The 18,065-nt window shown below is 40.4% G+C and overlaps 1 protein-coding gene across 1 annotated transcript; it reads left to right on the forward strand.

Moving 5' to 3' along the window:
• The first annotated feature begins 254 nt into the window (after nt 1-254).
• Nucleotides 255-15,440, forward strand: LOC114350459 (pancreatic lipase-related protein 2). The gene is made up of 8 exons (XM_028301280.1): nt 255-297; nt 10,431-10,542; nt 11,606-11,754; nt 12,642-12,783; nt 13,215-13,300; nt 14,067-14,195; nt 14,584-14,694; nt 15,123-15,440. Exons 1-8 carry the CDS (start codon nt 255-257, stop codon nt 15,281-15,283), a joined length of 933 nt encoding a protein of 310 aa, XP_028157081.1. The 3' UTR covers nt 15,284-15,440.
• Nucleotides 15,441-18,065: the final 2,625 nt, after the last annotated feature.

Raw genomic sequence — 18,065 nt, forward strand, 5'->3', positions numbered from 1 at the left:
CAATATCATTATTCGTATAGTACATAGTATTTTTAACATAGTCAATGCCTGCATCTTTCTATTGATTTCAAAGAACGTATCCAATAACTAGACTCGAAGCATTTATGAAATCTAGTTTCTAGGAAAACTGGTGGGAAAAATCACCCCGTACGCTCGGTCCTTACCAAACCACGCTCTGTGTTAACCGCATCGACTCGCGCGCAGAAAATTTTGTGTACGATTTTTGTGATTTTTTTGAGTTACTGTGTTTTACGATGCAGCCGTCGTTGCCGCTGGCGTGTTTTTTGTCGATGATACGTGAGTTTGTTTTGTTTTTGCAGTTATCTGAATGATATCTGTTGGATAGTGGATAAGGAAGCGAACTTCACCCGGAATCCTCAACCGCTATCTTAAAACTACTGTTTCTATATTAAAAGAAGATTTTCTCAGTGAAAAAGAAAAGAAATTTTAGCAGTTATGTTTTACTAGCTTTTGCCCACGGCTTCACCCGAAATTTTGTCTGTCACAGAAAAACTGTCGCGCGCGTCCCTGTTTCAAAAACCGGGATAAAAACTATTCTATGTCCTTTCCCGGGCCTCAAACTATCTATGCCTTTCATCAAAATCGGTTCAGTGGTTTAGGCGGGAAAACGTGACAGACAGACAGAGTTACTTTCGCATTTATAATATTGCTTCTGAATGTATTGTAACTTCCTACTTTTTTATATTTTTAAACCGGCAGACAGTGGTGACTGAGTTTGTTGCGGCGCTTCTTCTCAGCACTTGCCAAATGTTTGCCTCGATTAGGGCAAAAAAAGAATGAGACATGTATAGGCTCCTTAAGAGCATTTGACGATTTGCAAGTACTAATTTAATTAGTCTAAACAAATAAAGATAATTTTGATTTTGATTTGATTTTGATTTTTGAGTAGGGATTTTCTAAAATTGGCCAGACGGGTTGAGGAGGCCGGATGTCCGCATATTTGTCCCTTAGTCGCCTCTTACGATATCCACGGGAAGAGTGGGAATGTTAGAATGGACTATAGCAGATAGTGTTCAAATAAAAACTGGTTTATAATAAAGTAAAAGTAAGTAGGTACTTATTAGTAATTGAGAATGTTACTAGGTATTCAAAATCACTTGAAACCTATGTTACAGTTAAGCTTTTACATTTACAAATACATTAGTTTTTATTTCATTCAAAAATACCCAGTAGTTATAATTTTATAGGCATTCAAAGTTCGCTTAAATATTAAGTCCCGCCGACGGTCACGTGACCCCGCGTGACGTACATTCACAGTGTCCGCTCACTAGAAAACGGATATAAACATACTGAAATAATTATTTTCTTGTAAATACAAACTTATTATACATATTAACACCCAGACCCATCACAGAAATTAAAATTGAAGCAAACCCAAACTTGATGCGATTGTGTCGTTTTATTGCGAATTACCTTCCAGCTCCATCATCAGACCCTGATTACTATATAGAATTAAAATACTCATCAATACAAAACGAACGAGCCCAAACTCGATGCATTTAAGTCGTTTTATTATAGAGTTCCTATGGCCACCTTCCAGCTCCATCATCAGATCAGCTCCATGTCATCATAATATTGCATGGTCATCCAAATCACATGTGTTTGCGAAATTTCAGCTTAATCTGTTGCNAGGGAGTCTCTTTGTGGGTGGGTCTCTTTAGGGGGTCTTTAGAGGGAGTCTCTTTGTGGGCGGGTCTCTTAAGGGGAGTTTCTTAAGGGAATTTCCTTAGGGGGAAGTCTCTTTGTGGATGCGTCTCTTTAGGGGGTCTTTAGAGGGAGTCTCTTTGGGTAGGAGTCTCTAGGAGCATCTGGTCAATTTGGGGTGTGGGGATAGTCTCTTTAGGAGGGGAGTCTCTTTAACAGGTAGTTTTGGGGGGGGGGATAGTGTCTAGGATGGGAGGGGCTGTCTCTATAGGAGTAAGTCGCTAGGGAAAGTAGTGTTTAGGGGTGTGTATAGTTAAGGGGACAGTCTGATGGCTGGCGGAGGCTATCATAAGGGAGGAGGGCAGTCTTCTAAAAGCTACTTCACTCACATTAGTAGTGGCGCACCAGCACACGCTGAAAGAAGGTGCCCTCGCCGGTGTCCGAGCTTCTGTGCTTGCGGCGCGAGCCAGTAGAGGTCGGTGTAGGCGGAACGGTGGTGGTAGCGACTGGATGTATGATTCGATGCGCCCGCAGATTGCCCTGGAACAAATTGAGTTGCGTTAGATACATTTGATGGGTCAAAGAGGTATATTTTACATAAGCATCACCGATATAAGCCAAAAAAGGATCAAGTTCGACAACATTGTCATCATCATTTCAGCCACAGGACGTCCACTGCTGAACATATGCCTCCCCCAATTATTTCAAGATTGGCCGATTGATAGCAGCCTGTATCTGTATTTTGGAATTCTAAAAGATATCTCAAGTCTCTTAACGTGTCCGCGTCATAAGATATTTAATGACAAATGTCACAAAATCCTGTTATTTACAAATATCTCGCTTCCTATGGTTTTTGCGCGATTTGCATCTACCTTTTAAAATTTAAATAATATGTAAAAAAGATTGTAGCATTTGCATTAGAACCCAAAGAAAAAAATATAAAATTCCCGGTTTTAAATAAGAAAGTGTAATAGCATCGAAATTTGTGGAATTTGTGAATATTTCATAGAAAACAGATTGGAATTTGACTTAGATTTGGATAGGGATTGATTATAGCACACGGGCGTTATCTAACATCGCACAAATCATACAAGATTACATTTAATAAGTTTAATGATAGCCCGCTATGACGCGCTCCATTGCACTTGCCGTAACTTCATTGTAACTCATTCCGATTGTGTGTTCCACCGAGTTTGGTAGGAAGAAGTTGAAAGGCACCTTGCATAGAGTTACAAAGGATAGAGACGCTATATTAAGCAAAATTCTTGCTCCATTTGGAAAGAATCTATACTTATAATAAATCTGTAGAGAGGTCAATTCTGTACATGAAATATATTTTCAAAATAACTATCAGGGGGTGATTAGTGATCGATACTGATGCCAAAAATGCAATCAGTAAAATTTTTGTCTGTCTGTCTGTTTGTATGTTCCTTATAGAAACAAAAACTACTCGACGGATTTTCACGAAACTTGGTACAATTATTCTTCATACTCATGGGCAGGTTATAGTATACTTAGGAATTCCCACGGGAATGGGAATTAGCGGGAAAATCCTTTTGTATGAAAAATCTAAACCGCTTAAGTTAGACGCTTGAAATTTGGCATGCAGGTACCTTAGTAAACTTAAAGCTTAGTTACAACAGGATATTGCAAAATTCCCTCAGGAACGGGAGTCAGCGGGAAAATCCTTTTGTATTAAAAATCTAAACCACTTAAGTTAGACGCTTGAAATTTGGCATGCAGATACCTTAGTAAACTTAAAGCTTAGTTACAACAGGATATTGCAAAATTCCCACGGGAACGGGAGTTAGCGGGAAGAAACATTTGTATGAAAAAATCTAAACCGCGTAAATAGATGAAGGGGGTTAAACGGGATCCACGCGTACGAAGTCGCGGGCGGTCGCTAGTCAATACTAAAGTTCGCTGCAGCAGCTGCATTACTTCTGTCGTCTAAGCCTAGATGCAGACCACCGACTTTTCAATTGGCCGATAGTTGGGCCCGATTCTAATTTGTATGAAGAATCGACCGATACCAAATCGGTGTAATGTGCGCACTTTGATGCATCTCTATACTGATCAGCCCGACCCAACTATCGGCCAACTAAAAATCGGTGGTCTGCATCTGCGCCTAGGCTAACCAAACTTAAACATGTAGGGCTAGATCTCTTACAGAGTAAAGTTTTCTCGCGACCAAAACGTTAACTCAACTATACAACGTACGCAATATTTTTTCCGAGTTACCTATTTCTAACCGCAACGGTAAATTACACAAGTTATCATAATAGTTACAGGCCAAATAACCGCTCTAATTAATTGATAGGCCTATTAATAAAATTCGAACCCTAACTTCGAACTCCTCGTTCTTCTGATTAATTTCGCTGCGGGTCCAATGACAGTTTAACTTTCCCCCGGGATAAACTTGACCTTCACTGGTTGGGTTATTGGCGGTCAAGCTGTAGATCCTGGCTACACAGGAGTTGCAGCGGTGGGAACGACAGGTGGGAATATTCCCGTATCAAACTTGACTTGGAGGCTTGACAGTTTAAAAGTAGGTTACCTCAATACAAACTAATATTGATATATTTTCACAAATAGCTGGCTAGGCCAGTTTTCCATATTTCACTATTAAAATTGCAATGTTGCGTCACAGGCCACAGTAAAAGAGATGGCAGTAGCATTACTATGGCAGTTTCGACAAAATTAAAATCAAATCAAAATATTTATTGGCGTTCAAGCTGTAGATCCTGGCTACACAGGAGTTGCAGCTGGGAACGAGAGTTGAGAATCGTCATCATCAATATTTCAGCCACAGTACGTCCACTGCTGAACATAGGCCTCCCCCAATGATTTCCACATCGCCCGGTTTGTAGCGGCCTGCATCCAGCACCTTCCTGCTACCTATATGAGGTTGTCCCACGCTGATAGATCGTTTCATTCACGAAGACGCGTCCCACCAATTTTTGGTCACGGTCGCGCGGTGTGCGGGGAGTTTGATCCGAGCAATCCGAGCGTCATTATTGTAGTGTGCGTGTGCACTCATGGATGATTCAGCGTGTACCGATAACACTCAAACATTAGCGGAAGAATGGTGACTCGCACACTCGCATAGTCGCGACAGTAATATAATTACGCGCGAGCGATAAGGATGGGTAGCTTGGGGTCATTGGACGAAATTCTACGTGCTCGGCGACCGGACTTTATACGTGCGAGTAGAGGCCACTGGTTATATTTTCACTGTGACAGTGCTACAGCCAGTAATAGGTGGTTAGTTAGGGAAAGGAGTTCTCGCAACAGACCGGTTTTTATGAGGAAACTGGACGAGGTATCCTGTTAATTTTAACTGTCATCGAGAGATTAGATTAATGAATAGTTGACTAAATAATAAAGAATATTTAAAAAGGCATTAAACTTTTAAATTACAAAAAAAGTAATAAAAAAAAGACTTTTCGTTTTGGAAAACATTATAAAATTAGATTACATTGTGATTTTTAAATTACGTACCTAAAAAGTCTAAAAAATTTGAAAAAAATCAATTCGGTGTAATATTTTAAAAATACTTAAAAATCCGACTAGAATTTTTGAGGCAATATAAAATCATTTTTATTTTTTTGTAGGTTTTGGAATATTATATTAAGAGTATGCCAGGCCATCAGGTTAGTCCATTTAAAAACAGATTTTTATAAAATTATACTTCTTCCTAAGTCAGTAAGTCAAAAATAAGATTGATTTTTTAAATTACAATATCACTATTTTTGAATTAAAAATTATTTTCCTATAGTACAGAGTTTTTTTACATAGTCAATGCCTACAACCTACATCTTTCTATTGATTTCAAAGAACACATCCTATAACCGGCCGCAAAGCATTTATGAAATCTAGTTTCTAGGAAAACTGGTGGGAAAAATCACCCCGTACGTTCGGTCCTTACCAAACCACGCTCTGTGTTAACCGCATCGACTCGCGCGCAGAATTTTGTGATCGATTTTTGTGATTTTTTGAGTTACTGTGTTTTACGATGCAGCCGTCGTTGCCGCTGGCGTGTTTTTTGTCGATGATACGTGAGTTTGTTTTGTTTTTTGGAAGTTATCTGAATGATATATGTTGGATAGTGGATAGGGAAGCGAGCTTCACCCGGAATCCTCAACCGCTATCTTAAAACTACTGTTTGTATATTACAACAGGATTTTCTTAGTGAAAAAGAAAAGCAATTTTAGCAGTTATGTTTTACTAGCTTTTGCCCACGGATTCACCCGAAATTTTGTCAGTCACAGAAAAAATGTCGCGCGCGTCCCTGTTCCAAAAACCGGGATAAAAACTATCCTACGTCCTTTCCGCGCCTCAAACTATATCTATGCCTTTCATCAAAATCAGTTCAGTGGTTTAGGCGGGAAAGCGTGATAGACAGAGTTACTTTGGCATTTATAATATTAGTAGGGATTTTCTTAAATGTTTGCTAGGCCAGACGGGTTGGGGAGGCCTGATGTTCGCATATTTGTCCCTTAGTCGCCTCTTACGACATCCACGGGAAGAGGGGGAGTATTAGAATAAAATAAAATTAAAAGAAAAACTGGTCGGTCTGTAATAAACCTAATAAAGTAAGAGTTAGTACTTACTTATTAGTAAAGAAATACTAACTGCAAGGTTGATTTTATTACTAAATGACCACTAATTTATACTGGTACACTTTTTTTACTTTGTTTTTATTACAAATACAGTCAGCGACAAATAGTTCGTGAGACCCAAAGTGGCCAAAAAATTTACAACTTAACTTTATTTCAATTGTAACAAAGACGTGATGCGAACTTTTTAGCTACTTTGGGAAAACTCAATGTCGAAATCAATGGGGGGTATAGAAGTTATAGACTGATAAGTTTGTATGAAAAAGTCATGGGTTACTTGTGATTTTTACCAGTTTTATTTATTTTCACTGATTTTACTGACCCATTTAGTCTCAATCGATTCTGGTCTCTTTAGATTTAAAGACACCAAAAGAAAATCCCGTCGTTCTGTGACAGAAGGCACAAATGCGCAAAGCCATAGGAAATAACTAGCTTATAAATTGAGACATATCCAAGTGTTACTTACAAACGGAACATTAATTGATGCACTTACATAAGCGCATAGCAGTTTATTATGAAATATCTCGCGCCAAATACGTGGCCCTCCAAGCGTTGCGATTGAAAAAAACGATGATTTTTTCGCTGCACTCGCTTGTTTTTAATGCACCATAATAGGTGTTGTTGATGGCTTTTTTATAGAATTATTGTCTTGATTGGATGTTAGGAAATATACTTAACTAGCTTTCCGCCCGCGGCTTCGCCCGCGTGGAATTTCGTCTGTCACAGAAAAACTTTATCGCGCGCGTCCCTGTTTCAAAAACCGGGATAAAAACTTAGGATAGTTTTTATCCCGGTTTTTGAAACTTGTTTTTTCCCGGGACTCAAACTATCTCTATGCCAAATTTCATCAAAATCGGTTGCGAGGTTTAAGCGGGAAAGCGTAACAGACAGACAGACAGACAGACAGACAGACAGAGTTACTTTCGCATTTATAATATTAGTTGGGATTAATGTACCTAACCGCCTCTGTGGTCTAGTGGTAAGACCACCTGCTTCAGACGCAGAGGTCCCGGGTTCGATTCCCAGTGGGTGCAGATTTTTCTGTTCGGTTTGGTTGGTGGTAGGGCTTGTTCTAAGTCCGCCTGGCTAGCTACAAACATCTTACCTAAGTCTGTCGCCATAACAACAATGTTAACAACATTGTTGTGTTCCGGCAGTTAGAGGTAAGATAGCCAGTTCCTCCGTGGTTGAGGATTCCGGGTGAAGCTCGCTTCCACCTTCAGGCTGATGATTTATTTTTGCAAATTGGCTTTTAGAAAGCACTTTTACGTCCCAGCATTAACCCTACCACTGCTTCGGGACAAAATGGGCCAGTGCTGAGAAGCAGCAGCGCAAGAAACTGAAACTTATGAAGTAGAATGACGCATCTTTGCCCTCTTTTAGGGTTTCTTCATAATCGGTTAGTGTACCATTGAATTTTGTGCAACTCTCACACAATGGTCGATAACCGAAACCACCGCGTTGTGGCTGTATAGTCAACCGTAATATTGGTTAGGAAATTTTCCTAAAGTATATGGTCTTGTGTGAGTTTTGGTTCCCAGTGGGGGCGAAATTTTAGAAGTTAAGTCGGTGGTATTTTTTTTTAGTGAATACGCTAATCTCAAGAACTATTAAAAAAATATTTTTGTGTTGGATAGTCCATTTATCGCAAAGGCTATAGGCTATGTAAAATAACGCTACAGGCAAAGGAGCGGAGTATCAATGAAAAATGTTGCAAAAACGGGGAGAAAAATTCAAACGATTTTCACGCGTACAAAAGTTATTCTACAGTAATATTATAAAGAGGAGATATTTTTTTGTTTGTTTTGAATAGGCTCAGAAACCACTGGACCGATTTGAAAAATTCTTTCACCATTAGATTCCTACAAATTATTTCTGATGAACATAGGCGGTACGAAGTTCGCCGGGCTAGTTTATTACACGACTATTTGTGGCCGAGTGTACCAACCATATGTAGGTGAGGTGCAGCATAAAATTTGCAACGATGCGCTGTCGCATGCTTCGCGGTTCCTTTCGTAACTTTATCGCTATGAATATTGTAATGGCCCATAATGAGGACTTGTTTACTCTCTATTGGGCACAACGTGTTGGAAATATTCATTTAAGTTCTTTATTATAGGTCTAGCACGGGAGGACATAATTATAATGACGTGACAGATCTCAGATGAAATCTGAAGTCTCGCTGACGTTTGACGTTACTAAAGCCCGGTCCGTGAGCACGTAGAATTTTGTCCAATGACCCCTAGCTACCCATCCTTATCGCTCGCACGTAACGATATTGCTGTCGCGACTGTACGACTGGCACCCGCAGTGAGTGTGCGAGCGCGTTAGCAACATAATTACGCGCGAGCGATAAGGATGGGTAGCTAGGGGTCATTGGACAAAATTCTACGTGCTCACGGACCAGACTATAGAACACCCTCTCGACGCTCTCATACGTCAGTGACTGACTCAGGTAAGCGCTAGCAGTAGGCCTTTTTTCAAAAAAGGTTTATTTTGTGTGCTATCGCTGAACTTCATAAATTATGAATCGGTTTTAAAAAATTTTTATCATTATTGTTACATAGTTTAAAAAAAATACCGGAAAATATGTCATCCAGGTAAACGAAATTACTGGTTTTGGTCAATAGAATTAGCCTCAAAGAAACTCTCAACCTTCATAAGTAACCAGGTCAAAATTAATTTTAACAAAAAAATAAAACTGACCCCAAAAAGGGCACAAAAACTGGAAAAATAATCTTAAAAATATTTATAACCTAAGGACAAATAATCATAAATGGTAATTTTAGAGTCGTTTTTTAAATAATTCAATAATTTAGGTTATTTAATGATTCCCAAACCAAAAGGGTTACTAATTTGTTTCTTCCTGTTGAAACCCAGTCGCCACTTACGTCATTTAAGTACTAACATAACACCAGTTTTCTAGTCATCTGGACACACCGGTATATCTAAATACGGGTTGTATTGCATTATGTTATGTAATTGTATGTATAAAAGTTGTAAGGAACTTGATAAACTGTTTGGAATATTTGTGTCATAGTGAGAATTAAAATCAATCATGGTATTTTTAATATAAATCCTTCCTACTAATATTATAAATGCGAAAGTTTGGATGTCTGGATGTTTGTTACTCTTTCACGCAAAAACTACTAAACGAATTTTGATCAAACTTTACAGTATTATTGTTTATAACCCAGAAAAACATATAGGCTATAATTTATGACGATCTGTGACAAACTAAAATTCACGCGGGTGAAGCCGCGGGCAAAAGCTAGTATGTAATAAATAATGCAATTATTTTCTCCGTTCAGTGTACTTTTTTGGAGTTGTTTTTTTGCTTTTTAGTACATCTTGCCTAACCTTCTTGTTGGCCATATACTACAGTCACAGAAAAGCAAAATCTGCAGTTCCGCCTAGATGACTTTTTTTTTAATCTAAACCGCGAATCGATATTGATAAAATTCAAGTAAGACCGAACCGGGATTATATGTAGTCTTTCAATAAAAAAATACGTTTTTTTTACGGAGTTCTGAAGTAAGAAACGTACAAAAACGTTTTTTTAAACTTGACTAAAGGAAAAAGATGTCCACCCACAAGGTGGACTGACATCATAATGGTAGCAGGAACTGCAGGAAGGCGCTGGACGCAGGCCGCTACCAACCGGGCAGCATGGAAAGCATTGGGGGAGGCCTATGTTCAGCAGTGGACGTCCTATGGCTGAGATGATGATGATGAAAGGAAAAAGATGCGAACATCAGGCCTCCCCCAACTCGTTTTCATTTGCCTCTGGTAAATTCGAGGGTCATGCTCCTGCTATGGAGACCGTTTTCACTATCAATCCCTAATTTTTAGTGACCCTTTTGGTAAACCATAACAGGAATTTTGTTTTCTAAGAGTAGGCGCACACCGTTGATTTTTCGTCGGCCGATAGTTTAGTCGGGCAGTTGATCAGTATGGGCATGTATGGGAGTGCGCACACTACGCCGATTCGATTTGGCCGATTCTTCATACAATTTGAAATCGGGCACAACTATCGGCCAACTAAAAATCAACAGTGTGCGCTTACTCTAAGGGGTCACTTAAAAATTAGGGATTGATGGTGAAAACCGGCATAAATGACCTAAAGATGACATCGTTCTGTTCCAGGACCACCAGGGGTGCAGTTCGAAGATTCCCTGCTTCAGATACTGCCAGTGGATAAGACAAAGTGCCCGTTTGTTAGAGACAACAACGATGTTGAGTTTAGACTGTTTACAAGGTAAGTTTTGTTACTAAATAGCATAAATTCCACAACATTCTTGGGAATCACTTTAGATGCTAAACTTCAATGGGGCCCTCATATTGACACTCTGTCAAAAAGGCTCAGTTCGGCTGCTTTTGCAGTGAGAAAGATAAGGCAATTAACTGACATTGAAACGGCAAGGCTAGTATATTTTAGCTATTTTCACAGTATAATGTCATATTAATCAATATGACATATTGTTGTGGGGCGCAGCCGCGGACATTGAAACTGTGTTTGTTCTGCAGAAGAGAGCAGTGCGGGCCATTTATAACCTTGGACCCCGATTTTCCTTGAAAGATTTTTTTAAGGAAATTAACATAGTGACAGTAGCTTCACAGATCATTTATGAAAACCTTTTATATGTTCGCAAAAATATAGAGCAATTCACGAAAAAGAGCGATTTGCATAACTTTTAAAAGATAAAAATGTTTGGGATGCGTTACTGCCTAGCTCGCATAAATATTTATAACTTTGTATATTTGAAAGCCTGTAATCCTTTGAAAAAGAGGTTGACAATAGTGACCGAGTTTCTTGCGATGCTTCTTCTCAGCACTGGCCCATTTATTGTCCTGAAGCAGTGGTAGGGTTAATACTGGGACGTGTAAAAGTGCTTTTTAAGCCTATTTACAGAAATAAGTAAGTTTTATGAGTTTTTTATGAGATTTACTCTTTTATAGATCGTTTCATCCACGAAGACGCGCCCCACAAATTTTTGGTCTCGGTTGCGCGGGGTGCGGGGAGTTTGATCCGAGCAATCCGAGCGTCATTATTGTAGTGTGCGTGTGCACTCATGCTGGATCATTTAGCGTGTACCGATAACACTCAAACATGACCTATCTTATGAGTTACTAGCGACCGTTTTACCCCCTAGGGGTGGAGTTTCGTAAAATGCCTACGTCATAACATCTACCTGCATGCCAAATTTCAGCCCGATCCGTCCAGTGGTTTGAGCTGTGCGTTGATAGATCACTATGTCAGTCAGTCAGTCAGTCAATATTTTTCACAAAATCGCTTAAAAGCACTTTTTTGTATGTTTCAGACACAATCCGACAGTGTACCAAGAGCTACGTATTGACGATGACGAGAGCCTGTTCGCTTCTCACTTCAACTTCCACGACCCGACCGTGGTGTACTTCGGTGCCTTTTTGGAGCAGCCCGACGATGGAAGCGGACTGCTGGTTAGAGAATGTGAGTAATAGAATGGAATCATCATCATTTCAACCACAGGACGTCCACTGCTGAACATAGGCCTCCCCCAATGATTTCACAACGACCGGCCTTGCGTTGCGCCGCCCGCATCCAGGCACCTCCCGCGACCTTCACCGGATCATATGTCAACTAGGTTGACATACGATCCGGGGGCACGCCCACACTACGTCTTCCGGCCCGTGGTCGCCACTCGAGAACTTTTCTGCCCCAGAGGCCAACAGCTCTGCGAGCTATGTGCCCCTCCCACTGCCACTTGATTGTTGACCGCAGTGTTTCATGTCTTTGACCAGTGATCGTATACGGATCTGAGACGTGGTCGCTTACTATGGGTCTCGTAAGAAATCTCAATGTCACCCAAAGGGCGATGGAGCGTGCTATGCTCGGAGTTTCCCTGCGTGATCGAATCAGAAATGAAGATATCCGCAGGAGAACAAAAGTGACCGACACAGCTCGTAGAATTGCTAAAATCAAGTGGCAGTGGGCGGGGCACATAGCTCGTAGAGACGACAGAAGTTGGGGCAGAAAAGTTCTCGAGTGGCGACCACTGGGCGGAAGACGTAGTGTGGGCAGGCCCCCTACTAAGCGAACCGACGATCTGGTGAAGGTCACTGGATGCGGGCAGCGCAGGACCGTGCACTGTGTCCTGTGAAAAACCTTGGAGGAGGCCTTTGTCCAGCAGTGGACGTCATTTAGCTGAAACGAACGAACACAGTGAGACCTCATAGTCTCACTGTGCGCGTGGACGCACAGGGTAACACACGAACCAATCACAGAGCTCTATTCAAGGCTGTGCGTTCGATTTGCTGCTTCACTTAACCAAGCATCGTTTGTGAATACAGGTGTTAAATAAATGTTCTTCTCAACAGCCTACATGCTCCGTGGGGACAGCAACTTCATAATCCTGGACCTGAGCCGGCTGGAGGCCGGGCCGTGGTATTTCACGGCAGCAGAGAATACTTGGTACATCGGACAATTCGCCGCCAAGTTCGTGGACTACATGGTCTCCAGGTGAGCTCACTTCAATCACTTCCACAGCTGGACAAAGACCTCCTCCAAGGATTTTTACAAGCAGCGGTTCTGCGCTGCCCGCATCCAGGCAATTCCTGCGACCTCCACTGAGCAGTCTCCAGGTAAGCGAGAGTTTTTATCCACAACAGGGAAGCCCTTGGCCTGCATCTCACTTGATGGAAAGTGATGATCAGATGAAGGTGGAAGCGAGCTTCACCCGGAATCCTCCAGTACAGAGGGATTGGTTTTTGTGACGTTAAACGTCAACAAGACTTCAGATGTGCTTCAAACTTGTATACTCTGTCCCGTCTTAATGTCATCGCTCCTGTATACTTCAACAACGACTGAAAGTCAATGCCTTGGCACTTTATTCTTTATGACCGTTCTACCATTCGGCTGGTGCCATATTTGACCAAAATTATTCATTTCAGGGGCCTGGACTTGAACAAGACGCACTTCATCGGGCACAGTCTGGGGGCTCAGTCCGCCGGTGTGGCTGGTTCCGCCTTGAAGTCGGGTAGGTTTTGAAATAAATCCTTAGACATTGGGTATTTTATACTAACCTAGCTAGTTCCAATCTAAGCAGAGCTTGTACTATGGGCACCAGCCAGACAAGTATTTGGATTATAATATATTATGTTGTGCATATGGCTTGCCTAGGAAGGGCAAGCCATACATACTACACTTAGGGACAACATATGGGCTGAGAAGAGAACCTACATATTGCAGCACAGTTCACTGATAGTAGCACAGAATCTACATATTGTAGCACAGTTCACTTATATTCGCAAATAATCTACATATTGAAGCCACAATAGCCGAACGGTGAAGGGGTCGGACTGGCCGACTCGTGATCCGAGGAACTCGGGTTCGGTCCCCGCCGCCGCTCGACTATTGAGCGGTGGTGAGCTCGTGATACAAGTATATTTGGCTTAGTACGAAGAGTAACGGGGCTTTAAAACAAAGAAATTATAGCACAGTTCACTGATAGTCGTACAGAATCTACATATTGTAGCACAGTTCACTGATAGTAGCACAGAACCTACATATTGTAGCACAGTTCTGCTTTTGCAGTGATAGTGACTGAGTTTAGTGTCTGTCAATAGTGACTGAGTTTCTTGCGCTGCTTCTTCTCAGCACTGGCCTATTTATTGTCCCGAAGCAGTGGTAGGGTTAATACTGGGACGTGTAAAAGTTTAAAAGTCTGTTTGCAAAAATAAATAAGTTTTATGAGTTTTTTATGAGTTTTTAGTGGAGACTGAATGACCTGATGATGTTCACAGGCCGCGTCTCCAGGATCACCGGTCTGGATCCGGCGCTGCCGCTGTTCGACAAATTACCCCTATCGCAGAGACTGGACCCATCTGACGCGAAATTCGTGGACGTTATACACACAGATGCTGGGATATTTGGTATGTATTTCAAGTGTGTGTTTTAATAATTATCGTGCAGATTTCATCAAGGACGCGGGATACGTGACAGTCGTGTCCTATTCATACAGTATTTATTGTCAAGTATTGTAAATTGTTACAATAAATACTTCTATGAAAAGTACACTTGCGGGTCCGTACGATATTAAAACACCCATAAGTATAGAAAAGCGTTGATGTTTATTTATGGTTTACTTTGTGCGGAATTTTTGGTTGTCATAATTTACTAATTATTAATTTGTTAAGGTTTAACTGGGACGTTTGAAAGTGCCTTTAAAAGGCCAATTTCAAATTTTATTACTTTTTTATATTATTTGCAATCTATTCAGCAATAGACGTCCTGTGGCTGATGATGATGATGTTTTTACAGGCTTCAAAACCCCAATTGGGCACGTAGACTTCTACCCCAACGGTGGGATTAGTCCTCAACCTGGGTGCGAACTCGAAGTGGTGCTACACGAGCAAAGATTTCTCAACAAATGTGAGTATCCTTATAATACTGCTTTAATATTAAAAAACGACTTACTTTTTGGATTCGTTTATTATGGTAGTTAAATCATGATATTGTACTAATTTTTCATAACTTCTAGAATAATTTCATAGTTTGACTTTACATTTCTTAAATAAAACAATTAACTAACTTTATTGTCGATTTCTGTACTTTAAATCTAGCGCATAAATAAGACAGTGTCTGAGGTATGAGGGCGACACGGGAGTGGTGTGTCATTAGCATATTAACAAATCTGACGTCTCGCCGTTTGACATTACAAAAAGACACACCCTCCTGTGCCACTTTCATACCTCAGACACTGACTCAGCCTATAGTAATTTGTATACTTTGTATTACTAATATTCTTTATAAAAAAGCTTCCTTTCCCCAACTAACCTAACTAACAACCATCTAACCAGTCTTCTGCAGCCACTGGCGTTCATACCAGTTCTACAGCGAGTCTGTGATCCGGCCGAAGGCATTCGTGGCCACCGCGTGCGGATCGTGGCGGCAATACAAACGCGGCCTGTGCGCTGCACAGCACAGTATCCATATGGGATACGGAGTTGATAGAACGTGAGACAATTGTACTTGTTATAGCACAGAGCGTTAGCACAGTAGCACATAGCACAATCATAAGTGATCAGGTTCTATCCAAGCGGGGAGTGTGCGCTGCACAGCACAGTATCCATATGGGATACGGAGTTAATAGAATGTGGACGATTTTTGATTTAGCACAGTTCACTGAATGTAGCACAGTAGCACATAGCACAATCATAAGTGAGGAAAACTGTTTTATACAAGCGCGGACTGTGGTCTGTACTGGCCACAGCACAGTATCCATATGGGATACGGAGTTGATAGAACGTGAGATTAATGTACTTTTAGAAGCACAGTTCACTGGTAGTAGCGCAGTACCGCACTTTTAGCACAGTGTAGTATCCATATGGGATACGGAGTTGATAGAACGTGAGACGATTGTACTTTTAGAAGCACAGTTCACTGGTAGCAGCACAGTACCGCACTTTTAGCACAGTGTAGTAATTGTACAAGCGAGGACTGTGCGCTGCTCAGCACAGTATTCATATGGAATACGGAGTTGATAGAACGTGAGACAATAATAATTGTACTTGTTGTAGCACAGTTGACTGGTAGTAGCACACTGGTAGTAATATTTATTTTATACAAAGCGGGGACTGTGCGCTGCACAGCACAGTATCCATTTAGGATACGGAGTTAATAGAATGTGGACGATTTTTGATTTAGCACAGTTCACTGAATGTAGCACAGTAGCACATAGCACAATCATAAGTAACCAGGTTTTATACAAGTGGGGAGTGTGCGCTGCACAGCACAGTATCCATATGGGATACGGAGTTGATACGTGAGACGATTGTACTTGTTGTAGCACAGTACCGCACTTTACTACATATAATAGCACAGATCATTGATAGTAGCACAGTTCACTGAGAGTAAAACAATCATAAGTGAGTACGAAAACTGTTGAATACAAGCGCGGGCTGTGCGCGGCACAGCACAGTATTCATATGGGATACGGAGTTAATAGAACGTGAGATGATTTTTGATGTAGCACAGAGCGTACATATTGCAGCACAGTTCACTGATAGTAGCATAGATTCTAGAAATTATAGCACAGTTCACTGAAAGTAACACCATCATAAGTGAGTGGAAAACCGTTTAATACAAGCGCGGGCTGTGCGCTGCATAGAACAATATCCATATGGGATACGGAGTTGATAGAACGTGAGATGTTTATGCATTTTGCAACTACACATTGTAGCACAGTATTGCACTTTCCTACACATTGTAGCACGGTTCTCTGATAGTAGCAAAGATTTTAGATATTATAGCACAGTTCACTGATAGTAAGTTGCACAGTACCGCACTTTACTACATATTGTAGGACAGTACTGCTTAGCAAAATGATATACGAGTGGTATTTGTTGTAATTGCAAGCGCGGTCTGTGCGCTGCACAGCACAGTATTCTTATGGGATACGGAGTTGATAGAACGTGAGATGAGTTTTGATGTAGCACAGAGCGTACATATTGCAACACAGTTAACTGATAGTAGCATAGATTCTAGAAATTATAGCACAGTTCACTGAAAGTAACACCATCATAAGTGAGTAGGAAAACCGTTTAATACAAGCGCGGGCTGTGCGCTGCATAGAACAATATCCAAATGGGATACGGAGTTAATAGAACGTGAATGTTTATGCATTTTGCAACTACACATTGTAGCACAGTATTGCACTTTCCTACATATTGTAGCACAGTTCTCTGATAGTAGCACAGTACCACCTTAGCACAATGTTACGACAAGTAAGAAGATTGCAGTAAATGTCATATACAATAACGTATTGTGCGACAGCACAGTATCCATATGGGAGTTGATCGAACGTAAGATAATTTTACATATTCGTGTAGAATCATGATTTATTAAAAGTATTTGAGTATATTTAGTATCGTGTTAGTTCCGTGGCGTAGAGACTTCCTACTTTAGGGCTTAACAATTTTTAATTAATAAACCTAAAATAACCACACACTAACACCACCCTAATGATATTGAACTTACAAAATAGATTTCAATGGCGTGGACTTGTTACAAAAAAACCTTAGCATGTCTACAGTATTATTTTATCCAAATATTCACTTATTCGCACCATTTCGCACTATTTCAGGTGACAAAAACGCACAACCACAAGGTTTCTACGTCTACCATCTCACAGCGAACACAAAAAAGAACATACTAGAAAAAAAACTGCGTGAATTCTTTACATACATCAACTTTCTGAAAGACACTGAAAACTCATCATTGCACACAACAGAATCTGATGATGAAATACCTAAATCATCGCCTAAATTTGCTGCAGTTAGAAAATATAAACTTTTACAACAAAACAATAAGAAAAATAATAATAAAATAGTCGAGAGTAAAACAGAAATAAATATAGATAATACGCAAGAAGATACAGATGTATTTGTAAAAGAAACCTCTTATAAAAGAGAGAAAAGAATCAGCAGTAATACTGAAGTAATTAACACAAATGATACAACCAACAAAACTACTTTAAAAGACATGAGCACTACATCAAAAGACACAGACACTATAGCAGAACAGAAGACTACAAAATCAGCAAAACTACAAGACACTACAGCAGATCAGAATACTACAAATACAGTAAATCTACAAGACAACACTATGGACCAGAAGACTACAAAAACAATAAAACCTGACAACACTACAGCAGACCAGAAAACTACAAATACAGAAAAACTGCAAAACAACACAACATCAGACCAGAAAACTACAAATACAGAAAAACTACAAAACAACAC

This window comes from Ostrinia furnacalis, unplaced genomic scaffold (assembly GCF_004193835.3).
Source record: "Ostrinia furnacalis isolate ACB-3 unplaced genomic scaffold, ASM419383v2 OfSCF0900, whole genome shotgun sequence".
NCBI classification, from domain to species: domain Eukaryota; kingdom Metazoa; phylum Arthropoda; class Insecta; order Lepidoptera; family Crambidae; genus Ostrinia; species Ostrinia furnacalis.

Coding starts and splice junctions, on each gene's coding strand:
- LOC114350459 (XM_028301280.1), top strand. CDS start 255: ATGCAGCCGTCGTTGCCGCTGGCGTGTTTTTTGTCGATGATAC. Junction 298..10,430: donor GTGTTTTTTGTCGATGATAC/GTGAGTTTGTTT, acceptor GTTCTGTTCCAG/GACCACCAGGGGTGCAGTTC. Junction 10,543..11,605: donor GAGTTTAGACTGTTTACAAG/GTAAGTTTTGTT, acceptor TGTATGTTTCAG/ACACAATCCGACAGTGTACC.